This window comes from Squalius cephalus, assembly GCF_949319135.1.
Source record: "Squalius cephalus genome assembly, chromosome: 23".
NCBI lineage: Eukaryota > Metazoa > Chordata > Actinopteri > Cypriniformes > Leuciscidae > Squalius > Squalius cephalus.
The window spans coordinates 22996044-23021953 of record NC_137144.1 but is presented as its reverse complement, the minus strand read 5'-3'; the positions used below and the strand labels follow the sequence as shown (position 1 = coordinate 23021953).

Sequence of the window (25910 nt, the reverse complement as noted above, 5' to 3'; positions counted from 1 at the left end):
AATCTAATAATTGGCATGACACTCTTTCTTAAGTCACCCTTTCTCCCACAAGTTTGGGCTCTATTGGTCTACAAGAACCAAGATTAGTTCTCCTTGGATGTAGAAGTACTGTTGACACAGTATATGCATTAAAAAAAGAAAAAGAAAAAGAAAATAAAAAACGACATTTATTTGGATATAGATAATATATATATGTATAATATATACGTATAGATTGGCAACTTTGTGCACCAGTCCAAGGTGCAATAGGAAATCTGTTTAAATGTTTTGGTGATGTAAGTGTGTTTAGGGTGAGGCTGAGAACTATTTGGGGTTGTCCACGCTGCTTAGAGGGGCTGGCAAAGCCTGTTGAGAAGGTTCTGAGGTTTTGCCGTTGTTGGTGTTCACGCTATGACTTCCATCTTCCTGCAGCTCCACTTCCATCTTCCCAGCATCCTCTGCACAACTACTGCCAATGGGAGGGATGTTCTCGGAGTCGACTGAATCTGCGGCATCGACGGTACCCTCCTCTTCTTCCGGGTTCAAGCCGGTACAATCACAGTCTGTTCCTCCATTAGTCTTTACGTCTCTGACCTGAGGCAATTCCGCAGCCTCCACTGTTTTCGCTGTATCCATCATATCATCACCAACTGTGGTTTTGGGCACTTCCGGAACACAAATTCCCGATTCACCTGACGCAGCTTCAGGTGTGACTGCGGCCGCTGGCTCTGCCATTTCACCCACCTCTGGTTCTGCCTTCACTTCAGGGACTGCTACGGCGACTGGTACTTGCACGCTAGGCTCTGTGGGACTCTCCTGCACACACACTTGCGTAGCATCCTTTGAGTCTTTGATGCTCCCTGACTCTGTGCAGTCCTGTTTGGAATCCAGTAGGATGTCTGTCTCCATGGGCTGAGTCAAGTTAAAGCTCTGGATTAGGCGGACCAGATGTTTCACCTTCTCCAGAGAGGACTGCATCTCCTTCTGACGGGCAAGTATGCTGTTCTTAGTCTCCATGCATTTCTGTTAAAGAACAGGAATTCGGCATTACATATGGCACACAGCATTATAAAATTACATTAAAGGAATAGTTTATACAAACCTGTATAAATTTCTTCCTTCTGCTGAACATAAAAGAAGATATTTCGAAGAATGTCGGTAACCAAAGAGTTGATGGGCCACATTACTTCCATTGTATTTCTTTTCTATACTATGGAAGTCAATGTGGCCAATCAACTGTTTGGTTACCAACATTATTCAAAACATATTTTGTGTTCAGCAGAAGGAAGAAACTTATACAGGTTTGGAACAACTTGAGGGTGAGTAAATGATGACAGAATTTACATTTTTGGGTAAACTAGTCCTTTAACATTAGGAATACAACTAACAATCATTAAATAAAACTTCAAAAGAACTACAGTGTAGTGTGTGACAAGCCAGAAAATAAAGCTGAATGTCTGCCTTAAAATAGTTTTTCTGAGGCAAACATCCCTTCAAAGAGACGTAGTACAGCAGTATAATTAATCTTGAATCTGGAAAAACTGAAAGAGGTAAATAATTAAATAACTCACTGTTATAGAATTGCTGAGCTGTTTCACTCTCTGTTCTAGTTGCTCTCGTTCCAGCTTTAGTTCGGCACTCCATTTCATTAACTTCTGCTTCTCTTCTTCTTTTGCTGTTGGACAGGGACAAAACAGCCATAAATTGAATGGCCTCCAACATAGATTTATACATGACAGTCACTTTTATCCAAAATTGTTAGAAATATATTAGATGCTACCACTTACAGATTTCTACACTCGAAAATCTAAATATCAATACCTTCTTTGTAAGCAATGTAGGAATGGACAATTGCCAGGGTTCCTGGCCATGGAATGGCCTCTTCTTTCTTCAGAATCTGTAAAAGAAATTCTCTCAATAACAGACCAGTGCTATGCACACTTGACCTTTGGAAAGCCATGAGAGAAACTGAGATCAATTGTATATGGCAACAGTGATGAACAACAGAACTTCAATGGGAGTGCTGGATGCTGTCTTACACTTACATGATGGGTGGAAAAAAGGCACAATCAATACCGAACCATGTGAAGAGCTTACAAAGGACGAAACAGCCTTAACGCCTGAAGAAACTCAATTTGTGTAAGGGGGGGAAATGTACACTTTTTTTTGGCTGGGAAAGGGGAGTTTGACCTCTCAGTCGATCTCCCATTTCTAATTATATAACATTGTATGTGCTTTAAAGGACCGAATTCCAGTTAAAAGAAGACATCACTGACTAGCCTGGGAGAGGAGAGACCAAGGGCTCATTGTGCTGCTATTATTTACCTGGTCTTGACATTTAGGACAGATCCACATGCCTTTGGGAATGTTTTTGAGGGGTGGGTCCAAGCAGTCGAGGTGGTAGACGCGCGAACATGTGTCACACATGAGCAACTGTCCACTGCGTCTGCACACAGTGCAGAAATCCTCATGGATGTCTCCCTGTCGGGAAGAACGGCAGGTGTCAGTACCACCGCCCCCCTTCTGGTCTGGACCAATCAGATGATAGCGGGAAGGGTGGGGAGGAGAGAAACTGACTGCTGTTTGGATTTATTTGTCTAGTGGCTCACTGGTGACTGGATTGTTCACTTAGTCAGGGCACTAAATATTTAGCTAATGTTTTATTACTATTATTATTATTGGGACCTATGTTAATCACTATTAAAATGTATCATATTTATCAGTATTGGCTATTTTGGCTTTTAAAAATTGTATACTATAATTAATTACTTCAGGCCTGATATTTGTGTGGAAAGTAGAGAAAGACTGTTCACTTTGTAAGACTGCTGGCTCCATTTCAACAAATACAACAAATAAACACATGAATGACAGTGCTGGTAGGTCAGTCTTTCTCTTTCCAGGGTGGATGCTGGACTCTAACAAACAGGAGTTACCTTGCTCCGGTACACATTGAGGTGTACAGGATGAATGCAGTGGAGGGTTTTGAGGGTTTGGGGGGGGGAGGGGGGCATCTTGTGAAGTAGAGAACTCTACTAGAACAATAATAAAATTGGGGGCTGTCAACAACATGGTCGCCCAGACTTGGCAGGTGGCTACTTACATCCCCGGAGCTGGGGCTGGGCTGGGGGACAGAATGAGGGTGGACAGAGAGGGGAAAGCCCCCCGTGTCAGGCCGCTCAGGGGCTGGGGAGGCGGGAAGGCTGCTGGTGGGGGAGAGCAGGGGGTTGCAGCCCAGCTCCGGCACCGCCGTGCTGCTGGTGATGGTGGTGCTGTATTTGGGAGGGCGACCTGAGTGAAATGAGACAGACAAGAAAAGAAAAACAAACAAAAAAACAAAACCAAAAGGAACAGAAAAATGGAGGAGGAAAAAGGGAAAAGAAAGAAAAAAAAAACACAAAGATGAAATAAAATAATGGCATTTTCTAGTTGCAACATACCTTAGAGAGGGGATCCTCATTGGCTAGCATGGAAACAGGAAGAGGAGGAAGAGAGCGAAGGAGAAATGGAAGGGATGGTCACAAAAAGCAGTTAGTGCAACAGACGACCACAGCAGCATGCAGGGAATTTGTAAAGCAATGAGCGAAAGAAAGAGTAAAAGGTGGGAAAGAGTAAAAAGAGAGAGTGTGAAAGAGTAAGCCTAAGCCACAAACAGATAGACATCTAATCTCAAATCTCAATTTATTTCTCTGCAGATGTTGCCTACAGGAACAAGTAACAAGTTTTTCACAAACTCAATAAGATGTCGTAGATCAGGATAGGATCAACAACATTGTCTCTGGATTCACCACAGAAGAATATCTGCCCCCCTTTTGAAATTTTTATTTAATATTAAAGTTTTCTTGTCTATACTTATTATTGGAAACAGACATGTTTATAAAGTACTTAAGGTAGTGTCCTAGGTCAAGCCTTTGAGGTGAAGTCTTGCAAGACCAAACCCAAGTTGGTCCAAGGGGAAGGTTCAAGTCAATGTTCTAGTATTTGGTGTGAAGACCAAGTCAAGTCTTTCAAGTTCAAATCCAGCTAAATCAATCATGTTGAAACACCACTCTGAAATTCAAGAGCAAATAACAGGGTATTTTCAAAGAAGAAAAGTGTGCAAAGAGCACACAAGAGACTAAAATCTAAAGTAGAGCAAGACTGGGAGGACATTTTTCTCCCTGTACTGACTCTACTGACATTGTACAAATCATGTCTCTGATTTTGTAGTCTTAAATCAAACGTTAACAAGTCCAAGACAAACCAAAAGTCTCCATCTCTGGAAACTACACAAAACTGAGGGAGCAGTTCCTCAACCACCAACTTTATCCTATAAAACATCATACATGTCATCTTAGGTCAACTGGACAGCTGTAGGACTGCAGAGAAAGATCAAGCTCTAGCAAAGACAACAAAGCAGAATTGCAGAAGAAAGCAGATAGGTGTCTATTAGGTGTCTGTTAGGTGGTACATATAAGCAGCAGAGCTACAATACATCAACTTAAGCAACTAAGACAGGCAAGTACAGACCTCTCTTCCTGGTGCCTTGATGCAGTGGAGTGTTCAAGTAAGTGACAGCACTCTTTTTCCTCTGAGACATTCGAGAGAAGTCAGAATATATTAGAAGAGGTGGAAGTACATTCTAAGTTCTCAAAATCAGACCAGATGGAGGAGCGTTTTTACAGAACATTTTTTGTACCTCGGGTTCAAACACTGCTCCACTATACACTGGGTTGGCTGTTGTTCTCCTCTTGCGTTCCTGTCTTCTGCTCTGAATCTCTGGAGAGAAAGGACATTCCATGCACATCTGTTTACAAAACATCCTGTCCTAGTAATTTTAATTTAGTGGAAACCCACAGTATATCATTGATACCAATGGGACTTACCTTCAAGATGGTCATGTGTGACCAACCCAAGAGACACCATAAAGGCAAGTTTCTGAAGGAAGAAAATATATACTTTTTTATTTCGGCTTGAGACAGAATGGTTTTGTTAACTGTGAAGGTGCACAGTACCTGTGGGCTTTCCTCTCGTTTGACCTTAGCTGGAGGAGGAGGAAGAGGAGGAGAGGATGAGGGTGGTGTTTTTGTGACCACCCGTTCTGGTCCTCCCTGTGGTTTCACAGTCTGATGTAGAGAACAAGACACAAGGAATGCACTCCATTCAGTTGAATGTTTGATTCTTAGAGCAAGAACAATAGATAAAAAGTTATCCTGGATAACTTTGCATGTCTGGAGCAAACAAGCAGGCTAATTAAAAATGTGCTCTTACCTTCAAGTCTGAGTTAAGGTTGCTGATCTGAAGTGCCTGGGCTGGACTGATGACAATGCCTGTGACATGCGTGGTGCCGCCCGTGACTGCGGTCGTGGTCTTGTCAATGGTGGCGCATTGTTGTCCGTTCACAATGCGCACCTGGTGGATGGGCCCAGTGGAGGCAGGCAGAGATGACGTCAGCTTTGTAGTGAGCATCAGGGGCCGCTGGATTAGAGGAGCCGCCACCATTGGAGGAGGAGCGGGAGCGATGGGCACATTGATGGGCATGGGGGGTTTTGGTCGAACCTATGTAATGGAGAAAAGGGTGCTGGGTTATTAAGCAGATACAGTCTTGCCAAACCAATCGATTATGACAGCCACTCCGTTGCCATGCCCTTAATATGCATGCTGTTTAGGGTTAAGAGACCAAGTAATGCCAACACTGAGCTCTGGTTCACTCACAGTGACTAGCTTTAAAGTGGATGAAATTGTCCCATTATGTACAGAGCTCAATTTAGAAACACCAAAACAATCCCTTAAAGTAGAGGTGGGCAACTCTGGCCCTCGAAGTCCACTTTCCTGCAGAGTTTATCTCCAACCCTGATCAAACTCGCCTGCCTGTAACTTTCAAGTAATCCTGAAGACATTGATTAGCTTGTTCAGGTATGTTTGATTAGGGTTGGATCTGAACTCTGCAAAACAGTGGACTTTGAGGGCCCCTGAAGGGATTGTTCACCCCCCAAATTCTGCCATTAGTAGGGGCTTTCGCACCGGTAGTTATAGGAACCTGTAGTTATAGGAACTAGAGAACTAAATGTTTCCCTAGGGCCATTTTCCTGGTTGCATTCGCACCGCCAGTAGGAACTCTGAAGTAATGTAAGCCGCACTTGTTGTGACATTTATTTTGACGGCACTGAGAACGCCAGAGCCTGAGCACACAGCGCTCACATTCTCTGTTTTCAATAGTGTACGATCTGTTTAACAGTCCTGTCTAATAGGTTTTCAGACAGAACTGTTATACAAAGAAAGTAAATAGTATATGAAAAATTATTAGCGTTTGCCGTGTGGTCGATGCCCAATGTCGCTAGCTGAGCAGAAATACATAATCATGTTTTGATTGGTCCCCTCAAAGTCACATTGGATTTGTTCCTTAGCAAAATGGTTGAAAGGTCCATCTATCACTGTTTTACATGTCCGTGTAGTAAATGTATAGGCTATAATCTGTGTACACACGGCTTTTTAAAAAAAATGGTGGGTGCTGCCTGGTGTTTTGCATGCATTCGGCCAATCAACATACACCTACGTCACTGGTAGTTCCTATTGTGCGGGGTTAGACTCTGAAGTAGTTGGTAATTTAGTTCCCTCAAAAGGGACAAACAAACTAAAATTGTTCCCAGTTCCTGTGGTGTGAACACGGCAAAAAGCGTGTACTTCCGCCATTAGTTCTAGGAACTATGAAAAGTTTCCTCTGGTGCGAAAGCCCCATTTACTCACCCTTATGTCATTCTAAACCTGTATTGACTTTCTTCTGTGGAACACAAAGGAAGACATTTTAAACATTTTGAAACATTGCACCACTGACATTTTTTTTCTTCTTCAAAATATCCTCTTTTGTGTTCCACAGAAGAAAGTATGGCATACAGGTTTGGAACAACTTGTGGGTAAATAAATGATGGGTTCAAGTGGATTCATCTGTGCTCACTTCAGCATTATGTAGCTTTTTGAGGTATAAGGTTATATACGGTCACTCTTTAAGGGGGTGGGGTTAGTGATAGGGTCAGCCAAAGCAATATTAAAAGAACAAAAGCAGAAAAACTGAAGCAACAACATTATTATAAAGGAACAAACAGCAAAACACTGTCTCACTCTTAAACACTGTCTACACCAGACGTGATCAGCAACTTGCATACAGCAAGTACATTACCAACAGATATCGGTTGAGAAGTTATTCAACTAAATGTTAATACAAATGTTGTTGAAGATGCTGTGTAGCTTGGACACTTTCAGTGTAGTAAGAACCAAGCTGTAGCTGTACTTCTGTGTCACGTCCAGTGTAGACACGATGCTAAGGAAGCTTACACACTTGAGAAAGCTCTGGCGGAGTGTTTGACAAACAGGAATGCATTTAGAGCGTGTGGAAATAAGCAGGTCAGCAGTAACACAGTGGACTTAATTGAATTTTCATTGGTTAACAGATGCTTAGGTCAGAGTGCAGTGAACAGATGCTTAGGTCAGAGTGCAGTGCAGTTATACGTTTTCTTTAGGTCGCATGACAGAGAGTCACTTTTTCTAACCTTTTTTTTTATTCTTATATTTTGCAACACAAAAAACCCCATTGAAATCAACAGATTTGTAGCAATCTTTGACAGCATAAACTCTAGTGTGTAAGCATCCTAAAGCAAAGAAAAAAAAAACTTGAGCAGACAGTATCACAGCAACAGCCAGTGCTAGGAAGGAGAAGGTGAGAGTCAGTTTTATTGTGAGGAAAAAAGCAGAATTTGAGTCTCTAGGTGTGGAACAGTAATTCTTTACAATTCATCTTTAGAAGTTTGGGTGACAGTGTTCGAGCGATTTCGGTTCCCATCTTAAAAACTCTGTTTCAAGATGAGAAGTTTACTTTAATTGGATTGTCTCCGTAAACAAAGGCTTTACAGACACAGAGCCTTTACTAGATTGTGTGTCCCTCTGGTGGCGTCAATGTGGAACTGCATATACATAAGGGGAGGGGGCAGGTCTAACAGAGACGCACCTGTGGCTGAAAGGTGGGTCGAGGCGTCAATCTAGGAGGAGGGACAAACTGGGGAACTTTGATAGGCTGGGCAGAGGTGGTGGTGGCCTGCACCTGTGACAAAACCAGCCGTTCATTGGGCACTCAGCAGTTGAAATGAGAGAAATTCATAACATTGTCTGCTTTTAGAGGAAATTAGCCTCTTTCTGGTTGCAGTCACCATACACCCCTGCCAAGCACATCATTGTCAGAAAGGCAGTCATTTTCAAATATTCATACTAACTGGAGACATACACATATTGTTCTAAACACATCAGAGCAAATTGGGTCTGACTAGTACTAGTCTACAGCAATGCAAAAACAGATTTTCAATTTAAAATTGTTATAATTAAGTTAAATGGAAACACTATGTGAAGAGGGAGAAACCTTAGCAGCGATTCACACTCACGACAATAACATTCTTGGACACAATCCGTGTGCCGGCGTCTATGTCCTGATTGGGTAGCTTGCTGGCCACCTGAAGGTTGATTGGTGTGCTCTGGGAGTCGGAATTGGCGCCGGGTCTCGGGGGGTTGCTGATGGCAGTGACCATGGCGACCGTGGGGCGTTGTGTTGCCATGGAAGCAGGCATGGTGGAGGTGGCAGCTTTCAGCACAAGAGGTAGAGTCTTTGCAGTTATGACCGGCGTCATGGTGAGAGTCTTCTAGTTGAGGAGGTGGGGGGTAGGTTTTGATTGAGGGAAGCAATGAATGAGGTCGAGGAGACACAAAAGATGGCATTAAAGTCAGCATGAAATAAAAAAGTATGCTATAGACATTCTTAGACTTCTCTGCAGTTATTGTGTACAAATTATCAGAGCATAGGGAACATTTTTTGTCTTTGCCTTTAATCAAAATGTAACAACTTTTGGTTACAACAACTTTTGGTTTATTTTAGTGTACTTGTTACATGTAGTTAATATAGTAGTAATTACTATAGTGCATAATTACATGCAACAAACCTTAAACCAAACCCTAATCCTAACATTATAATAAGTACTAGGGGTTGAACGACCTCAGAAGTCGACTATTATGTGATTAAAGTCGAGTCATTAATAAAAACAGAAGAGATGGGAATGCTATGCAACACGGCACAATTTGCAACTAGAGGCTAAAGTTTGTGATGTTTGTTTTGAGAAGCCTGAACCTTGAGCCAACCTCAAACTTGGGTTGCCTTGTGCAGCGCTGCGGCATTTCAAAGAACGCTGCCCACAAGGCTATTGCTCCAACATAACAGCTAATTTTTATCAATTATTTTGTCTATGGGTCGTTATATTTCTTACAGTTTCTGCTCGTTCTAAATCAGATATAGATAAAGTAGCACAGTAAGATTACATTTATTTGAAAGCATTTGTGAAAGAGCGATTGTGTGTGTGAATTGTCTGTGCAGCATTTCTCTACTAATAGTGAATCTGTGGGTTTTAGTTACTTCAAAAATAGAAAGAAATATATGCTAGCACTTTTCTGTTTATAAGCTGTTTTATTGATAAAACAAGCGCTGACAGCAATTTTCTGCACTACTGAATGTTCTGTAGTGTGAGCACTTTATTTCAGAAAAGCGATTAACTTATCTGTACAATAAACAGTTTAAAACATGAATTCACCTGATAAATTTTGAGTATGCAGATGGTATAAACAAACATAACTTGTGGGAATATATATATATATATATATATGCATTTATTTGTAAAATTCGTAAAAGTGGATGTAAATCTATTTTTTGAGTTTTGATCGTAAATTATAAGAAAACTAAGTCCTATCAATTAGAGAATATATAGCACATTAAGAACAGAAGTTTGTAGGTCTTCTGCCTGTTGTCTTATGTGTTAAAAAAACATGATCAGCGACTAGTCGAACTTAAGTCTATTGGTCTGTGCAACCCCAAGCAAGTACATTATTAATCAGTACTTAAATGTATAATTACACTGTAACACAGACACCTTCAAATAAAGTGTAACCCAACTTTTCAATAGTCCCACTTTTTTTCCATGTTAAATATTCACTTAGAAACATCCAGCAAAAAAAATATTAATAAAATGAATACAGTACCACCCCAATAATTATTTCTGTTGAATATTCTGTTTCACCAAGTACTCCACATTACAGAAATGAAACGGTTTGTAAATGCCATTTCATGTGGATTTTAAAGATATTAAACGTTTAATGGTTTAAAAATACTATGTTAAAATGCAGTCACAGTAGTTGGTCTTCTAACCTCAGCACAGAAAAAAAACAATACAAAAGAAGTTTGAGGTCATTCATTATTTATTAACTATATAAAATCAATACCATTCTTATAAGCTTCTAAGGTCACTCTGCCCTTATTTTTTTACAAACTCAAAGCTTATTTCAGGGACAACAGTAAGTGAGTCTGCAATTACAGTGCACCTTTAGAACAGAGCAGCACAGATGACTCAGGACAATCGTTTTTCAATAAACCTTTTGGGTAAACTAGCTAATCGGCTAATTTTGTGCTGCGCTAGAGGAACCGAATTCACTTCTCATCGGTAGTGGGTAAATATTCCACTGCAAACTACCTTTGAGTGTAGAGTCGTTCTACACATGTGTCTAGAAACTGTGTGGTGTTTGGAGTGTAAAGCGGTACCTGTGGCGCCCCCTGGTTGTGTGGAGGCCCTGTGGGCGGCTGTGAAGGGGAACAGGCGGGCGTCAGCAGCACGGTTTTACCGTCTGCGGTTGCTGGGAACGTCTGTGGCTTCAGTTCGGGCTCCTGTTTGACCAGCAACTCCTTCCGCAACTGCTCCACCACTTTTTTCTGAGAGAGAGAAATTACTGGGAAATTATACAGCCATTCGCATTCACATTTTGATTGTGTGTTAGAGGAAATGGTGATTACAGAGAAACAACCAGAACATGTCAAATTGTTCTAAAACACACATACGCACTTTTTCTTGGAAATAAAAATGAAAAGACCACCCCCCCTCGTCTTTTCAATGTTCTGTTTATATCTAGCTGCAATAGTTTCTAATAATAGATCATTAGTCACCAAATTCCCTGGTTTTCTTTGTTCTGGGTGTGAAGCTAAGCTGTGCCTTTAAAGACCCTTCAGGTGCGAGACCATCTTAGCAACACTGGAAATGCTTTTATAAAGGCCCACTGAGCCCTATACACACACACAGGGAAAAAACGTGATTGAAATTCATCTCACACACTCTGCTGCCTCAGAGTCCTCTGGAGCCAAAGCGCACCTCTGAGAGTGGAAACACACACACATACACACACATTCCTCAACAAAGCCCCTGCGCTAAGCACAACATCAAATGAAAGTCTCTTCCTCAAAATGAATTTTGACAAAACTATTTTTCTCTTTAAGCGGACGATCAATCACGTAGTCGCAGCCTTAGACTCACAAGCAGAAAGTTTACATATGTAACAGACCGCCGTGCCAGCTGTGGGCCTCACATCGAGCCTAAAATCACTTAAATAAAAATTCATGATGCGGAAAGAGTTTAGAATTCATATTAATGGAACTGAGATTTAAAGGCAGACAAACTGTATTCACAGCCGACAGAATTGAAAAAGAGTCTGAGGAAGCGTCAACCTTTCGACCTGACACATTGCACACCGGCACACAGGTAGCCTACACGGCACATTATGGATCAATTAGATGAATCTTACGAAAACCTGTGGAGGTCAACAGACAAATTTTTTTCCCAAAAATAAAAATAAAGCTTATATTTAGGACTACTAGGATTTGTTGTATTGTGACATTTTCATGACAATTAATCACATTTCTCCTCCAAAAAAAATCTCATCATTGAAATACATTCGCATATTTCACCAGTAAAAAAAAAATGCCCTATTGTAATATAATGTAAACTTTTTAAATCAGCAAAAACTAAATACATTATGTATAAATATTTTCATTGAAATACAATCTGGGTCAAAGTCTGAGACTGAACAATATCTGTGTGCGTGTGTGTGAGTTTAAAGTTGCAGTGTGTAAAATTGACAGCTAGTGGTTGAAATGGGTACTGCAGTCCAAATTCAAAATATTGGAGTGAGTCGTTTCTCCCGCCCCCTCCTCAGACTCCACGCTTACACCGGTCGCCAGATTGAGGAAACTCAACAGGAACGAGCGCAATTGACAAAGGAACGCGATGAGCCTTATACTGTAATTTTATGAGTTGATTTATGCCTCTGTTCATAGAGCTTTTTAGATGGATGCAGAGGCTTTTTAGGTTGGGTAGAATCTGTGATCTCTGATCTAGTTTGTTTCAATTCAATTCAATTCAATAAATGTATTGCCATGTCAACAAGTTGATAGGAATTTGTCTTGGTACAACTCTCAGACGTAAATAACCTACAAGACAAACATCATAAGTACAAAAAATAAATAAATAAATTAAAAAAAATGTTTGCTGGCTTTCATGGCTCATGACTACAATACTCAGCATTTTTCACCAACTGGAAACCCGGAGTGCTGAAATACTATTGGCTAAATTGTCAGTGGGCGGGATCACAGAGACCAAACAAAAAAAAGACATTCCGACATGGAATGAACATTTGAAAGTAGAATAACTGCCTGTAGCCACTGATCTATATAGAATGATAGTCATTATATAGATCAGTGGCTGTAGCAGAGTTTTTACCAGTGCACTTGCACTTACCATTTTCTCGAAATATCTGCAAACATATGGTATTTTAATGCTTTCGCACAGTCAAATAAATAAATAAATAAATAAATAAATAATAATACATACAACACCTTTAACATAATATAATGGTAATTTAATATAAATTTTGAGGTGAAATGTGAACCAGACAGGTTCTTGACAGGTTTCGTGAGAGAACTGAATTAGCATTCACTTCTATAATCCTCATCTGGCTTGACTAAAGCTATACAATATTTGCCCTCCACATTTGAGTACAGAGTTAAAAAAAAACAAAAGAAAACAAATCATGTGTACTTATACTGATCTATTCTTTCGCTCTATCTTTCGAAGGATAAAAGCTCAAAGCTAAGCCAATGATCTGCGAATCAGTAAACTGGGACGATTCTTTGATGAAACTAACTGGAGAATTTCAAGAGTAGGAAGAGAAAGAAAGAGATAGAGAGACAGAGAGAGAGACAGAGAGAGAGAGAGACATTGCCCCAAAACTACTGTGCTGACTTGTGCAGACTTTTCAAGAAGCAAATGAATAAGTGAAATCTCAAACTCTGACAATTTTTGAGTGTTTTCACCAGCAGGAGACGAGACAAGCCCCAACACACACACACACACACACACACACACACGCACACACCAAACGCACACACAGCAGGCTGCATGCTTTAGCTCTTCTGCCACAGTTCTTAAACACGCAGACGCAGGCCTCTCCTGCTGGCTGCTCTTTTCATCTCTACCGCAAAAAGATAAATTCAATATATTTTATCATTATAAACTAAAATTCCCACAAGGTCTACCTGACACTTCAGGAAATCAACAAAACAACTTTCAAGTAAACAAATCAAAATTCACTGGACACGCAGATCTGCTGAAACACACTGGTGTTCTTCTGATGTTGCTTGAAAAGTAAAAGTAACCCCTGCTTTAACCCGGGCTATAATCGCCAGCGCTGGATAGATTACTTAGAAATTGTAGCCTATTACTGAACACAAATTACATGATAAAAATTTTACTCAGTTGTAAATCAGACAAGATTACTTTTAGATTACTTTTTACCTAACTTAATTTTTGTAAACAACAAAGTTCCATCAGGGTTTCCCATACTAGGGTTTGGGTAGAATTGATAAAAAGGTAATTATTTAAATCTTAAAATCTATCAAATTAAAACATTACCTAACAAAAAGAAGAAATATTTCATTTGTTTATGCTGTGTAACCTCACAATTTTCCATATAATTACAGTCGCCTGACTAGAGGCCGGACTGTGTGTGCAATTCCATAAAACTGAAGACTTCCTGAACATATATGAGCAATAAGCTTTTTTTAAAGCACATTTAAACGACAAAAAATAATAATTATGGAGAATCAATGAATTCTGAATAATTTCCTGCCATTTTGTGAATATTAAGTAAACATGTTATCAATATAAAAGTAACTATAGTATGAGTCATTATAGTCATTGTGAGTATTTAAAAACATAATCTAATTTTTAGCATTTCATTTTTTGGAATCTGATTACGTAATCCCGATTACATATAAATCACTTCCTACCCAGCACTGATTATTGCTAACTAATATAAAACTATTAATAACATTTTGTTAATTGAATTCAAGCTGAATATATATATATATAAATATATATATATATATATATATATATATATAAATAATGAAAAACAACACTAAAATTGCCTTGGCAACTAAGTGTAGAAGCACAAAAATAACACTGGAAATAAATATACACTAAAACTGAATTATATATATAAAATACAAAATATGAAAAAACAGCTTATTGAAAATCTTAATAAAAACTATAATAATAAAAAATAATACTAAAATATCACAGACTTCAACATGCACAAAACAGTCAAGTCACTGCTTGACATCAGGGCAATATGCCTTCAGAAACAATCATATTTAACTAAAAACTACATTTCCCATCAATCCCTTTGGGAACAACGGCAGGATAAAATGCATATACATACATTTACACATTATAAATTAAGTGCATATCCTTTGCACTGCATTAGTCCATGTGTTCAAGTAAATGTAAAAGAGATAAAGCCTAATGTAGTCACCCATTGTCTTTTTTTTACATTTACAACCAAAAATCACATAAATCAATCAAACTTTGCTCATTGACACATAGACAATAAAGCATTTGAATCATGTTTCACTATTCAAAAACATTTCCTTTTTTCCAGCACTTGCAGCAGTGAGTGACGTCACAACAACTGTGAAAGTTCTAACCTGTTTCTCACTCAGAGCCGTGATTTTCGCTTGGAGCTCGTGAAGTTGTTTCTTCAGATCTGCGTTCTATTAAAAACACCAAAGATAAGAGTAAGAATCACTTATTTTGAACAACAATGACATATTCAATAATAATAATTCAGAAAACAACAAACACCACCAAGCTGTCTTATTAAAATGCAAAATATAAATGCTCAGCTGTCAATCATGTTAAAGTTCTCAAACAAACCGGAGGATTATTTCTGAAGAGCAACGTCATAAAAGAATATTTACCTGTGGATCCTGCTTCATTTGGGCGACAAGTTTCTATGGCAACAGAAGAGAAGACAAGAATTTGCAGTCAAAACTTATGCCAACAGTTTTGGAGGGAGTTGCAGACATGGTGTGGCATCTACAGGTCACATGGGGAACTACAGCCTCACATTCAAACAAAAGCAGAGCAGCAGGCAGCCTGCCAACGGTCTTCCAGTTAACAACGGCTAGTGGAGACACCGTTTAATGTGTTCATTTCAAACAAACATTTTCCATTTGCAATGAACAAATGGAATTTATATGAAAATTGTGAACTCCAGTTGATGATCTGATTTAGCTGGGGTGAAATCAATCTTTGACTGACAGCTTTTAGATTCTGTCATCATTTAGAAGTTCTGTCTGCTGAACACAAAGAAGATATTTTGAAGAATGTTGGTAACTAAACAGTTTCTGGTCCCCATTAACTTCCATAGTATTCTTCCTTTATGTAATGATAAACAGAAGAAATAACTTCATGGAGGTTTAGAACAACTAGTGAGTAAATGGCAGAATCTTTTTTTTTTTTTTGGTGAATTATGCCTTTAAAAAGGTGAAAAAGATAGGGGAGAGTGGGATAAGCGGTGCCAATTTATACTCAAAGTTGTCCTCTACACAAGGAGAAATGAGATGTTAAATCTGTCCGCTAGTTATATTTCAGGACGTATGCTATCAACTGAAACTAGAATACATTGAAATAGCCTCTTAAAGGTATAGTGGAGGATCTTCCTGAATTTAAGATAAGACCCGCCCTCTCCACTTTTTGAAAAGTTCGATTGATTCACCAGAATGATTGACAATTAGGAGGACCAATAGTATAGGTGATCCACCCGGAAGTAAAAAATCCTCCGCTATACCTTTAAAAATATTAAATTCACATTTTCATAAACCAGTTGTAAAATGCAGTGAAACAAATTCAAAAGTAAAACTTAAGGCCTAAAGATCATTTATATTATTTAATAACAATTTAATATATAATTTATTAATTCATGATTAATCATTAGCATGGTTTTTCTTTAACTAAAATTCTTTTTTAGCTTGATTTTATACATTGGCAACATAATATATATTGTAAAATAAATACATTGTTTTTAAAATTAATCTCATTTTACTCAACTTTTTGAAAAAATCGTAATGTTTCTTATGTACATTTCACAACCACAAGCACATCATACATCAAGGGCTCTTTCGAAATAAATGGACAAATCATGACGCATCTCGTCCCACTTTAATGTAAAAAACCCAAGAGTGATTTTATGTTTCTTCAAAGTTTTCTCAGTCCACCAGTAGGCAACAGTGAGTCATGCGAGACCACAAAACAACCCGTTCAGCTGCCCCGGATGAGGCAACAAATCCCTCTTCCACCTGCCTGTCAAATATTCCAAGCGATATGAAGACGAAACCAGACGGCAGCACAAAAAAAACAAAAAAACTCCAGTATGTAAAAGAACACCTGCTTAAGATGATTCGTTACAACTGAAGTAATGGCTAACGCTTTATCAGCCCAGTATGACCCTGATTCTCCTCCTCTTTCTTTCTCTCCGTCCCTCCCTCCCTGTCTTTTTTCTTTCTCTTACCCCACTCAGACAGCTCGACTAATTTTCTGCCTGCTGGGACACGCCGTCTCTGACTGCGAGGGACAAGGAGAGAAACATATCTTCATTTAACACTAATGCTCAAGTGCAACGGTGGACCTGAAGACCTGTTCTCCCGGATAAGCATCTGCTTTCTGTCCTTATAGCAATGGAGGAGCTTTCCGGCATTGGCTTGCGACTTTAACTCTTGTAATGAGAGTATAGTGAAACTTCAGAATTGTTTTCCCCACACGATTTAACTGATTAGAAGCCCATTTGCGAGATCTCCTACCTGATGGACTTGTATTTCCACTTTCAGGGCCTCCTGTAATGTTTGCAATTCCATCATTGATCCAGTTCGCCAGAAAGAGAGTCCCAGGAAACTTTCAGCCTGTCTAGAGAAATCACACAAAGACATTTCAGAGACTTATTGGATTTTTTTTTTCTTTGATGTTATATATTTAACCTTTATTTTGCGAGATGCTCGGAGGTTGACTTAATCCAACGGCACCACAAGGGGGAACACAAGTCGGTATCTAATGCGATTTGAGGGAAAAACGCACTTCTCTAAACCGAGGCATGATTCATGATGTCTCAGGTGGTGGGTAAACAGACACGCTTTATTCAGGTCGTATTCCCAGAGCGATTCCGCAACACCACCGCACTGCAAGAACCTCTTGTTTAAGTTCAAAAAGTATCTTGACCAAACGGGACTAAAAGAAGGAAAAAACTCAATAGAGGTTCTTGTTGGAAAGCAGTTTTCTGGGAGAGGAAAACTGCGGTTGGTGGAGGATTCAAAACTTGTGACAATGGAGAAGATGGGCTGGACTGTTTTGCCCGTCGGATAAAACGGAACAACCTCGACGCAAAGACTTTAGAGTAACAGTGGGTGGATCGGAGGCAGTGTTACAGACATTCATTCACTCTCATTGATTTTGTGTTGCGGCCCTGTGCCAAGAGGACAATTATAACAGAGGCTATTAGAGGACTTACCAGCTGGCACTGAGACTGGTGTTCACGCGCTCTCTCCAACTCCCTGCACAAGATGAAACACACACACACACACACACACACACACACAAACAGAGCCTATTAGATTGGGGAGAGACACTCCAATTCCCTCTCTCTCTCTTATACAGTCTGTGAAAAAAGGGGCAACATTGCAAGCGCAGCATTCAGCAGGCTTCTAATTGCTCATCCCGTCTATGAACCCCACGACAAAAAGTCCTGCATCCCTGTGCATCTCCCGGCATCTTCGCGGACCTAAAAATATCTTCCTCAAAACTCAAGCATTGGATTTGTTCTTTGTGTAGTCCTGACAAATGGAGTTCTGTGATATTAAAAGGTTAGTTCCCCCAAAAATGAAAATTCGGTCATTAATTACTCACCCTTTTGACTTTTGATTCAACTTCAGAACACAAATGAAGATCTTTTAAATGAAATCTGAGAGCTTTCTGTCCCTCCATTGACAGCTACGCAACTACCACTTTGATGCTTCATGAAGTTCATAAAGAGATCGTAAAACTAATCCATATTAATTGACCGGTTTAGTCAAAATTTTCTGAAGAGATTCGATTCGATCGCTTTATATGATGAACAGATTGAATTTAGGCTTTTATTTACAAATTAACATTCATCAACGCACACATCAGTTGTGGTAAACAGAAGCTCAAACATGTTTGCTTGACGTGTGAGAACCAATGAGGTTCATTCTCACGTTACGAATCATGTTTGAGTTTCAGCAAGAACCAATGAGGTTTGTTCTCACGCGTCAAGCAAGTTTGGTTGAGCTTCTGTTTATGTTCGCTGATCAATTTTTATATGTGAATAAAAGCCTAAATTCAATCTGTTCATCATATAGAGCTGGTAAGTCCCGCCCATCCGTAAAACCAAGTGAATGGGAGAAAATAATTATTTTTTGATCCCGTTTGAATTGTGCCATGAATGTGAACAGCGAAGCAGCGAAGAGTTGTAGTCCACAAAGTGCTCTCACACAAAGTCTAACCGTATCAAACTTCTACCCGCTAAATTGTAGCATTCTTTACACGAAAAATTATATAAAAAATTCACAGACAACATATGTTCACATTCATGGCAAAATTCAAACAGGACCAGAAAATAATTATTTTCTCCCATTCACTTGCATTGATGATTTTTCAACCTAGAGGTCCAGTGGGGTTAGCAGAAGGGGCGGGACTTACCAGCTCTATAAAGCGATCGAGTTTCTACGACTAACCCGCTCAATTCATATGATTAGTCTTTGAAGCGTCAAAGTGGTAGTTACGTAGCTGTCAATAAAGTGACAGAAAGCTCTCCGATTTCATCAAAGAGATCTTCATTTGTGTTCTGAAGATTATGGAACGACATGAGGGAGAATAAATGTTGACAGAATTTGTATTTTTGAGTGAACTAACCCTTTCAGCAAAGCCTATACTCGCCAGCGAAGACATCTGTCATGACCACACGGAAGTCAGGTATCTCAGGACCTTCAGCCTACAATGCACAGGAAACGACAACATCTCAAATCAACAAGTCTATGAGTCACTATGCAAGTCTTTGATCAAATAAAGTCTATAATAACACACAAGTAAATATTACAATCACTTCATCTTTAAAAAGGGAACCATGTCAACTTTGGTGCTCACAAAAGTTGATATTAGGTACCTTTTTCCAAGAAGTTTTCATTCTAAAATGTATTTTAAAAGCACACAGTCCATATATTTATAACATAATAAATAAAAACAATAACATCCTGACCCAGCACCAATATTCTTGAAAACGAATACTAACAAGCAGAAAGATACAAGCTGAGGTGGATCAGCGGTTATCATCTCTGCTGCCAACTACCAGGAAACAACACTATGTTAACATCCAAAACCCAAACTAAAGGCCTGTTAACGATAACTAAAGATAACTATAACAATAATTATATTAGCGTACACACCAACGCACGATATCGTTCTGTTTATTCTAAGAATGCGCAGCAGTTTTGTCTCTTTTGTGTGCTATCATTCTGTGGATTCTGATTGGCTGTCAGTGATTTTATCGTTCATCAGCTGAAGAAAAAAAAAGTTCTAAAAAGTGATTCCAATGATAACGTTTCTCTAAGCCAATATCGTTATAGTTATATTGTGGACTAATATGCTATTCATTTGTATTTAGAATGATTTTTAGAACTATATCTTCATCGTCCTTTGTGTGAACAGACCTTAAGTCTCTGTAATAATAAAGTCACCTTATTATTATTAAATAGTAAACATTTGTTATAGTAATAAGACTAGGTATAGTAATAATAATACTGCTAACAACAACAGTAATAATATAATAATAGATATCACCATTCAACTCATGAAAATGTCAATGATGCAATATAAGAGATTTATGTTGAATCATAATACCGACTGGCTTTTAGTAAGCACCAGCTAACGTCTTAAAAAGGGTGACTATAAACCCTGCATATTAAAAATAAAATGAGCAGACAAAATTTGCATCAGTAATGAAAAATGTATACATATTTGAGTTTGCAATTCAAACTAGGTTCTGATTTGCGATATGAAATACAGTACAGTAACAGAGGGCTTTTTTTGTCTCTGTAAAGTTTTCAGTTACCTGTTGAAATGTTCTTTGTAAAACTATACAACCAACCCAGGTCAAATCTAAACTCCTAAATCTAGAAGAATAAAACTTTTGGTTGTGCTTTGGCAAATATATAACCAATACTACATATTTCAAAAAGTAAAACACAGCAATCTGAATTACATAAAAGTGAGAATAAGTCAGAACAACATTCTTGTAATACAGTTTAATAAATATTAGTACTCTACAAAAATATAGCTGTTATTTTACACGAATACCTATACATGTAACAAATGGCAATCTTGTTTTAATTGACCTACAAACAACTGATTCATTTGAGTGCTGAAATTAAACTTTACTTAAGCAAACTGATAGCTAAAAATAGGCACAATACGGATAATGTGAATTATTGTCCTTTCTAAATAGTATCCAGGTTTGGATAAGGTAACACAATATCACAACTACACCTGACAAGACACAAACTACAGGACTAAAATACTTCCAGTGTCATGTTACATAAGCTAGCAACGTTTTGTTTTGCATAATTGCTTGATATTCAAGAATAGCATGAACAATAAAACTCCTGTGCAAATTTGTGAGTATTAAACGCACTAACGTACATACATCGCTACATGGAATCATAGAGGCCTAAAAGATGTGATTGCCACAGTATAAAAACATTAAAAGTGAAACTATATGGATAAGGAAAGCAAAACCTAAAGAAAGAGCTGGACATGTCAGGTGAGGGTGGAAACAGTGTAAAGTTTTACAAACATGTCAAATATCAACAATCAGTTCAAAACATAAGCATGATGAAAGCCAAACATAAGCAGAAAAGCGAAGTAGATAACAACAGTTAAACAATAACACAAAGGTAAACACGTTACTAGAGTTTTACAAACATCACCGACCCGTTGTAAACTAGTAAAATGACACTAAACCTGGGCTAAAAAGTACTTAAAGTTTTCACAAAATTATCCAACAAAGACTAAATACGAAATATGAATACATGACAGATATCCTAAGTAAGCTTTAATATGCCACCTGCAAAACTACAATAATGTGCAACACAGTTTGATCCAAAATGATCCCGATCTATACATAAAACCCGGCTTTTAGTTCAGTCCATCTGATCAGGGTTGTGCAAATGACAGGAAAAGTTGAGCAGCACTTTGATTAGGCCACTATTATAAACCTCAGGGAAACACGGAAGATGATACACACAGTGTTTACCCACAGCATACTTCAACAAATATTCATACAGGAGGTGGTCATGCATGTTTCATCCACTACAATAAGCGTTTTGCGTTTCTTTTCCTCTCTCTAAAACAATCTGGCTGTAGTTGGCGCAAGCTAAAACACACCAGCTCCAATAACTCAACCTCCACCATCCAACCCAAAAAAAAAAAAAAAAAAAAAAAGCAACATAAAAGAAAATCACTTTCTAAACAAGCAAAAAACCCGCAGCGTTATAAAAAGCATTACTTTATCACTCACCCACGAAAAGTCCAGCTACTAAAAGCGGTGAAAACTACCAAAATAGGAGTACATTTTTTTTACAAACCTGCTGCTGGATATAAGGAGCTTTCATATTGTGCTACGGCTAACTCTGCTAAAGCTAACAGGCCAACAGCACAAATTACAGTTAGATGGACTCGACTGAGCCGCAACCACTAATTCAAGCCATGCATGAGCAAAAGATCTTCATTCTTCCCCCTTTCATCCCCACGCTGCCATCGGATACATTGTTTCCACTGAGCTGGAAACAACCGTTGCGGCAACAATGTATCCAGCGAAGTTTAAAATGTTACAAAATAACAAAACGCGCGGAACGTTCGCTTCACGCGCTGCACTTAGAAATACACCACTCAACTCCTAGAAATAAGCGGCAATTTTGCTCCAAAATCATCGGGATCCTGACTTCTCTACCTACCCGATCGAGACGGGGTTTGGATTTGGAAAAGCGACGAAGAGTCTACGAACGATTAAAGTCCAAAAACGAGGCGCATAAAAGTTGCAATAATAAAAAAAGATCCCAAGGTGCACTTACCCTCCTCTACTCACTTGAGCAGTAGTGCCTCTCTCTCTCCCCACAAATTATTTAAATAAATATTTACAAACAATCCGAGCTCTCAGTCCGATCCGATCGCTCACATAGCTGTCGTGGTCATCTGGGCTGAATTTAGCTAGGTTAACGACCTTATTTTTTGTTTGTTTAATTTTAATTTGTGTGTGTAAAAAAGAGAGAAACTGAGATACAAAACAAGAACTCTTCTTCAATCTCATTCACCACAGCCGCAGCACCCGAATATCCATCCGCGCAGGAAGAGGGAGACGAAGGGGGCAGGAAAAGTAGCCGTCAAAAAGCACAAATGCTTTAAACATCTATTCAAACGATTCAGAGACATCGCGATTACTGTAAAAGTGCGCGTGCTTGGTGTAAAAGTGGACGTGAAGTTTCCTCGAAACGTGTTTGTGAAGAGGACTACTTTTTGTGACGGTGCGGCGAATTTATTTCACTTTGCCTAAGGAACAGCGGTAGTGCGTCTCCCATTGCCTAGGGAAAAACCCGGATGTAAACTCGGCGAAACTCATCTGGAGAAGAGAAGTGGCAGTCAACTCACTCGAACTCGTGCATATACTCTCAAAGACGACACAATAAGTGTTTTATTAGTGGAATGTCTATACGTGCATATTACCATAAAGAAATACAGAGAGAAATGTTGAATTCAAAATATTATTCATTTTTCAAAGTATAGGCTAACTGGTTAAATTATGTAAACAAATATGGCCAATTTAAAAAGTGCTAGACTGTAACAAAAACAAAAGGGGAAAGATGCTGCTTTGCTTGTCTACAAACATTATAGGCTATTTAATAACAACAGTTTTACATGCTCTAACAGACTTTCTGCTTTTACGGTTATACACAGCACAATGCCTACAGTAGCTATTGATGAAAGTCATAAAATAATGGGGGTTGGAGCAAGAGAATTTCATTTAATGTAAATGCACACACACATTTATATAACATGCCAGATAAATTTCTTTGCATATGTGTTAATGATGTGACACTCTGTTTTTGTGATATTATTTACACTTTGTGTAAAAACTCTGTCAGCCAAATCAGTCACAGCAACCTATTTATCATTGACAATTATACAAAACAACATTGTTTGAAGGAATTTATAAATTGGATACATAATTTTTCTATTATTTAATGAACTACCCCAAATATAGCCTACAAACAATTGTATACTATGTTTTGCACATTGAGATATTTTATTGTCACTTCGACCCAGTTCCAATTCTTCTTTATGAGCATTAATGTCAGTCCAAAGCATATTTGCATACATGCAATGAACAGCCTATATCAATTTAAACTCGTTTCATTTTCATTACAACAGAAATCACAGGAGTAGCTAATTTATATTCAACTAAACGTCCCAGTACTACAGGTTTCACAAGATAAATAGTCAGCAAAAGAAGTGACTGCATGCATATCCCCCCATCCAGACCACCATGTCTGCCTGACACTTCACTCCCCCTACAGCCAAAGTAAATGCCTCTGTCACACACACGGCTCAGTGTTTTACAGCGGTTCTTTGATCAAACCGAGCGCACGTGCATCGCCACCACGACGCTTTATGTCTGTTACAGAGCGTCAGAAATATATTTACACAATAATCTATGCAAACGAATCTCTCCTACCATGTTATAAAAGAGATGGCCGCTCCGTTAACCAATGAAATTGTCAGGAGTTAACAGTTTTTTCTGGGCCGCCATGACATATTTTTGAGGCGGCTGCTCGGAATAGGCTTTTTTTGCTGATTTTTTTTTGCTGAATCGACACACCGAGAATCAAAAGGATTTCGCAACGTGGCAGGTGTCTGTAAAATATATGAGCGGTAGAAATTGCTTCAAATGCTCAAATCGAGCTTTTATCTGAACTTAACTCTCAGTTTGAGGTTTTACACGCGTTTAAAACTATTGCACGCAAATCTCGCGAGAAATAAGCAAACATGTGTTGATTAGCTAAAGTGGATAAATCGAACGATGCTGTTTTTTTTAAAGTAAACAAGGCATAGAAGAAAGTATCCCTACCTAAAATGTACTTTTAAATTATTTAAAAACATTGGAAATTAGCTTCAAAATATGTTGATTAAAACTCTAATTTTAAAAATGAATATAAAAAAATACAAAAAATGTTTAAATCTTTCGAAAATATTTCTACCTAAAATGTATTTTTATATTAGTTTAAAAACATTGAAAATTAGCTTAAGAATATATTTATTATAACTGTATATAATTTTAAAAATAAATACAATACAATACAATAAATACAAATACAATAAAAAATAAATACAAAATAAAAACGTTTAAATGTGTCGAAAAAAAAAACATGGTTTATATTTCTAAATTAAACAAACACACGAAAATAAATAAATAAAAATAATAATAAAAATATCTTAAAAACACTATGTTCAAAAACATTATAAAAGAAATCGAACAAATTTGAAAGGCTGGTTGCTTGGCCACAAAACCCCCCATCACTGATGATCAGAAAGATAAAATATTAAAGAAAATAACCGGCTTATTGAATCATCATGACCCTTTTATTCTCCACTCTGTTCTGTCATTTATTGCTGCCACCTTTCACTAGTCTCAAGACGCCCAATTTAATAATGTTCTCCTGCAAAGCTCTAAATGCCACCATGACTTTAACATCACATATAGACTCTAAAGCCTAAAATCAATCTTCAAAAGTATTTGGGAACTTCAGTCCACGGTAAGCAATTTGACACATTTATAATTTTGCCTCTATAAACTCCACAAAAAAGAAAAAAAAATCAAGAATTCATTAGTATTCTCATGTAATGTCTTACACAAAACAGCAGTGTAGGCTATTGTGTTTTCATCCATCATGGCTTTTTTTCTTTCCTTTAAAACCTTCTGCTGAACTGCTTTGCTACATCATTATTCAGTCTGTCACGTTTCTGCAGTCATTTATATTCCACTTAAATATAGAGATGCTGTGAAATGAAGTCTACTTTACAGCCTGGCTTGAATGTTTTGGCATATATTCATAATATGATGAATAGGATAGCTTGGCCTTTTCTGCCTGTGTAAAGCGTTTTGCCTGTTGGGAACAGTAGATGGAGCCATTGTACTGACTAAAACTCGACACTAGCGAAAGCTAAAAAAAACTGCACTGGGTATGATGAGAGCCTAAACTTGATCTGATCTGATCAAAGTGTTTTCTTACTCTTCTTTTTTTTTTCCATACTGGGTCCCGCTCCATTTGCTCATGTGTGGCGCATTTTTACAGCCGGAAGAAACTGATGCTTTCGGATGGGGAAAAAGTACAGGTGACTATTGTAATGTACTCTTTGTACTTTTTTTAAACAACAGTGATATACATTGTTCTTTTACTTACACACTGTTTGCACTCGTATACTGTCGTAACCAGTGTCAAGGTTACGTGTAGGCTTCGAGCACTGCAAAACGGTAGTGTAGGAGGATGGTGCTGTAGGATTCCTACCGTAGATCTGCCCGGTGTCCTAGAGTGACCAATGGGGGGCGCCATTGTGCAACAACCAATCTCTCCATGTGACAGATATTGA

The 25910-nt window shown here is 38.4% G+C and overlaps 2 protein-coding genes across 11 annotated transcripts in view; one reads left to right on the top strand and one right to left on the bottom strand.

Annotated features, from left to right (window-relative positions):
• Window positions 1–25741, bottom strand: phf21ab (PHD finger protein 21Ab). Of its 9 annotated transcripts, none has more exons than XM_079859209.1 (18): window positions 25724–25741; window positions 17707–17749; window positions 17006–17108; window positions 15125–15157; window positions 14852–14917; window positions 10580–10747; window positions 8385–8639; window positions 7958–8050; window positions 5227–5514; window positions 4971–5081; window positions 4842–4893; window positions 4655–4734; window positions 4486–4546; window positions 3080–3267; window positions 2305–2460; window positions 1801–1876; window positions 1551–1654; window positions 1–1002 (listed from the first exon to the last, which is right to left on the bottom strand). In XM_079859209.1, exons 3-18 carry the CDS (start codon window positions 17060–17062, stop codon window positions 304–306), a joined length of 2487 nt encoding a protein of 828 aa, XP_079715335.1. In that variant the 5' UTR covers window positions 17063–17108; window positions 17707–17749; window positions 25724–25741; the 3' UTR covers window positions 1–303. The 9 variants fall into 9 exon arrangements, with proteins under 9 accessions (XP_079715335.1, XP_079715332.1, XP_079715331.1 ...); XM_079859206.1 differs by lacking the exon at window positions 25724–25741 and adding an exon at window positions 23998–24024; XM_079859205.1 differs by lacking the exon at window positions 25724–25741 and adding an exon at window positions 22340–22591.
• The window catches only part of dgkzb (diacylglycerol kinase, zeta b), a 36695-nt gene continuing 36380 nt past the window's right edge, over window positions 25596–25910 (top strand). For both annotated transcript variants that reach the window (XM_079859203.1, XM_079859202.1), the window contains exon 1: window positions 25596–25655. The gene's annotated coding sequence lies outside the window, so the exon portion shown is untranslated. The remainder of the gene's footprint in view (window positions 25656–25910) is intronic.